Genomic DNA, 4,512 nt, shown 5'->3' on the forward strand with positions numbered 1-4,512 from the left:
TGCCGTCGTCAGCAAAACAACAATGTGAAATAGCGAAATTCGAGGTTTTCTAGAGGACGTCAGCACTTGAGGATAAATTTTCATTTTCTCCACTTAATTAAGACTGACCCAAGCGGAACGACCAAAAAAGATCTGCCATATTGATAACATTTTCTAAACAACCTTAAGAAGACCAGTAAAACTGGTCGAAATGTCGGTTTTAAACTATTTTAACCTCGGAAATTCCCAGAAACAATTCAAATTTTAATTTTCATAGAGATGAGAGGTGAAAGTTTGAGAAATACGAGTACAAAAAATTATTTTATAGTTCTAGGGGTCCTCCACTTTTAGAACTGTCAGGATGTTACGAAAAATTCCTGCTTGTATACGAGAACAATTCCTTTTTTTATATGATCACAACACAGTGAACCTCCTTTATCAAAGTTGGATAAAACTATGCATGTCCTTAAACTGCATTTGGTCATTAAAGTCTTTAATTTTGTTTTTTACCTTTCCTATTGTTTTCCATAGAACTAGCAAACCCAATGTTATCAATAAGGCGGATCTTTTTTGGTTTCTCAGCTTGGTGCCGGCACATGACGTATCATGAACTTTACACGACGTGTAAATGATGTGAAATTACGGGGAAATGAACGAAAAAGACTGTAAAGACAGTAAATTATCGTAAAAGTAAACGTACTTGACAGGCCTCAGACTGCAATTCCAAAGCAATTTGAGATCATTTACAACCTCGTTCCCAGGACCTTTTCTCTGGCTTGGGGGTGGGGCGGGAAAAGGACCTGGGATCGGCTGGTCACGTGATCTCAGAACACCCAAATTTCTTGGGTGTACTAAATTATCATACGTTAAACGGGACTTTCAAGATGGCGGCCTGTTCGAGTAAACCAAATTTTTTGTCAGTGCCTCGTCGAATCGAATTTTCTTTAAATAACGGCAATTTTCCTTCTTTAAATTTAAAACCTCTTCAAATGAAGTGTTTCGAATATATGCTGGAAGGTCAGGATGTCATTGGAGTCCTACCTACTGGATTTGGCAAGTCAATGCTCTTTCACCTTCTACCTCATTTCATTCCTGTGAAGACCACCAAGAACATAGTTATTGTGGTATTTCCATTAAATTCCATCATTGAAGATCAGCTGAAAGTCTTAAAAGCTCGAAGGATAACCGCTGATGTCTTACAGCTTGCTGTATACGAGAAGGAACCCGCCGATAACTTGTTCGGAAATCAACAAGAACCAAGCGAGCACGTGGTCCCGGATTCAACGAAGTTTCCTCAAGATGTGGTTAATGGTAACACTTCAATTGTATTCGCCCATCCAGAGCTACGACAAAATCCTTGTACCCATTGCCTATGAACTGGCAATTCAAAGAGAAAACTACCCAATGACAATCATTTATTTAAAACTGAAATACTGCGGATATGCTTATGGCTTATTTGAAAGAGTATTGAAAGACAAACAGTGCGTTGGAGAAACATCAGAACCCAGTGCAAGACTGTTTGCACAGTTTCATGCGCCCCAGACGAGTCGCATGATGAAAGAAATAATATCAGAAATAAAGAAAGAACAATCGAGGGTGAGGGTGCTATTTGCAACATCAGCTCTTGGCATGGGGGTTGATGCTCCTTATGTAACCAACATCATTCATATAACTCCACCAAGTAGCCTTGAAGCTTACATGCAAGAAATTGGTCGTGCTGGCCGTACAGGACTTTCATCATGTGCTACCCTTTATTACAATAACTCTGACATTGCAAAGAATAAAAAACATGTAGAAGAATCAATGAAATCATATTGCAGATCAGAAGACACTTGTCAAAGGAAACTCCTCCTTGGTTACTTTGGATTCTCCAGTGTTCAACAAAAGGGCTGTTGCTGCATATGCGATGGCAAATTCAAAAGAACTGAAGAGGATCTCCCCCAAGCTATTAGAAACAAGGTCAAGAGTGCAATTTCTGACCATGAGTCCCAAGCAACATCAGAGGGTTCAATGCTATTTGACATTTCTGTAGATAAGGATCTGGCTGCAAAGGTTATGGAGGGAGTGGAATTTGTTGCATCAGAAGCAGACTTGTTGAAATCATTCGGCATATGGGATGAAACCTGTTCTTCTCAAATCTTTTCGCTTATATCTGAACACACTGCTATATGTACAACTGAAACGGACTCCGACAATGATTAGAACATCAACATAATGTGCTCTGTTCACCTATATCTGAGCACACTCCTCACGACATGTTAAACTGAAATGAACTCTGAAGATTAGAACATCAACATAAATTGTAGATACTGTAAACTACTGATTGTGATTTATTCTCTTAAACACAAGACTGATTCAATGATATTTAATTATTTCTGTTGTTAAAATAACACTGATCAGTTTGTCTTTGCTTATATCTGAGCACAATACTGTGTGGAACTGAAATGAACTCTGATGATAATCAGAACATCATCATAAATTGTGAACACTGTGAACAGCTGTAGATATATCTGGATTTACTCTCTTAGTACACACTACTGATATTTAATTATTTCTGTTGTTACCATGACACTGATCAGTATCTGAGCACAATAATATGTGTAGAACTGAAATGAGTGCCTCTAATGATCAGAACCTCATCATAAAATATAAATACTGTGAACTACTGTAGAAATATCCTGATTTACTCTCTTAAAACACACCAGTGGTATTTAATTATTTCCATGTTGTTGCCATGGCAGGGCTCCAAATTAATGCTCGCAAACTCACAAAATGCGAGTGATTTTGATAATCTGCAAGTGAGAAAAATATCCACTAGTAAATGATTGCAAGTTAGAATCATCCATGGCTTGCAAACATTTGGAAATAAATGGCTAGTGGTCTCACCGGTTTTCTAGAGCAAAACTTCTTACCACTTTGCAAGTAGACTAAAAAGTCAAGTTTGAGCCCTGGTTTCCATGACACTGATTAGTTTGTCTTCATCTTTTCACACATATATCTGAGCACAATAATATAAGTAGGACTAAAATGAACTCCGATGATGATCAGAACATCATTATAACTTGAAAATACTGTGAACTGCTGTTGATACATCTGGATTTACTCTCTAAATACACTCTATTGATATTTAATTATTTCTGTTGTTGCCATGACACTGATCAGTATCTGAGCTTAGTACTATACAACTGTATGTAGAACTGAAATGAACTCTGATGACGATCAGAACATCATCACAAATTGCAAATACTGTGAACTGCCGTATATATATCTGGATTTACTCTCTGAAAACACACTATTAATATTTCATTTTTTCTGTTGTTACCATGACACTGAACAGTATCTGAGCACAATGCTATAATTATGTAGCACTGAAATGAACCCTGGTCATGATCAGAACATCATCATCAAAATTATTGTAAACACTGCAAACTTTGAATTACTCTCTTAAAATACAATATTGTTATTTAATTAAATTCTGTTGTTACCATGACATTGATCAGTTTCTTTAAACATTTTGTTCTTTTTTTGTTTATATCTGTGCTGAATTAACTGAATTGAACTTCGCTGATGATTACAACATCAAAATATCTTAAATTGTAATCCTTGATAAACGCTTCGACGGCTGAAGCGAAGAAGGTGAAAGCTGTACGCTTCGCTTGACAGCATATTCTGCGCTTTGATCCGACAGCGTATTCTCTATGGATTGAGCTCTCTGAATAAACTGTTCCATCTTGTTTACGAATGAAACACAACTCCTACACAAGACCTTTGATCTCGTATCGTCCTCCGAAATTTTTATGCCACAGGTTTTATGGAATTTGGCACACAGATCTTTTCCTGAACCAGCTTTGCTGAATATTCGTAGCATATAGCGACTCTCATGAGAATCACCACAGAGTCGGCAAGCTGGATTTTGAGGAGAAACCTTCGTCAGAGTGGACATACTTTCTGCCATTTTGATTTCGGCATAATGCATAAATTAGCTTTATTTCGCCAAGTTTCGCATAAATTATTTAAAAACGATCAACCAATCAATATAAAGGATTCACTGGCCGATCCCAGGGCCTTTTCCCGCCCCACCCTCAAGCCAGGGAAAAGGTCCTGGGAACGAGGTTGCATCATTTACACATTGTGTAATGGTCATGATACGTCATGTGCGGTCACCAAGTGGAAGGACCAAAAACGATCTGCCATATTGATAACAATTTTTAAACAAGCAGCAGATGACCAGTAAAACTGGTCGAAAAGTAGGTTTTAAACATATTTTAACCTCGGAAATTCCCGCAAACAATTCAAATTTTAATTTTTATAGAGAAGAGAGGTAAAAGTTTCAGAAATACGAGTGCAAATTTTTTTTTAATAGTTCTAAGCGTCCTCCACTTTTATAACTATGAGGATGTTATGAAACTCTGTTAATTCCTGTTTCCATGCTAGGACACTTCCTTTTTTTTTGAGATCACAATACAGCGAACTTTCTTTATCAAAGCTCGCAAAAACAATGCATGTCTTTAAACTGCATTTGGTCATGGTCAA

At 37.3% G+C, this 4,512-nt stretch overlaps 1 protein-coding gene across 1 annotated transcript; it reads left to right on the forward strand.

Moving 5' to 3' along the window:
- The first annotated feature begins 1,278 nt into the window (after nt 1–1,278).
- On the forward strand, nt 1,279–2,181 carry LOC137989865 (recQ-like DNA helicase BLM). The gene has a single exon (XM_068835495.1). The coding sequence runs from the start codon at nt 1,279–1,281 to the stop codon at nt 2,179–2,181; it is 903 nt and encodes a 300-aa protein (XP_068691596.1).
- The last annotated feature ends 2,331 nt before the right edge of the window (nt 2,182–4,512 follow it).

This window comes from Montipora foliosa, unplaced genomic scaffold (genome assembly GCF_036669935.1).
Source record: "Montipora foliosa isolate CH-2021 unplaced genomic scaffold, ASM3666993v2 scaffold_479, whole genome shotgun sequence".
In the NCBI taxonomy this organism is placed as follows: Eukaryota; Metazoa; Cnidaria; class Anthozoa; order Scleractinia; family Acroporidae; genus Montipora; species Montipora foliosa.

Coding starts and splice junctions, on each gene's coding strand:
- LOC137989865 (XM_068835495.1), top strand. CDS start 1,279: ATGTGGTTAATGGTAACACTTCAATTGTATTCGCCCATCCAGAGCTAC.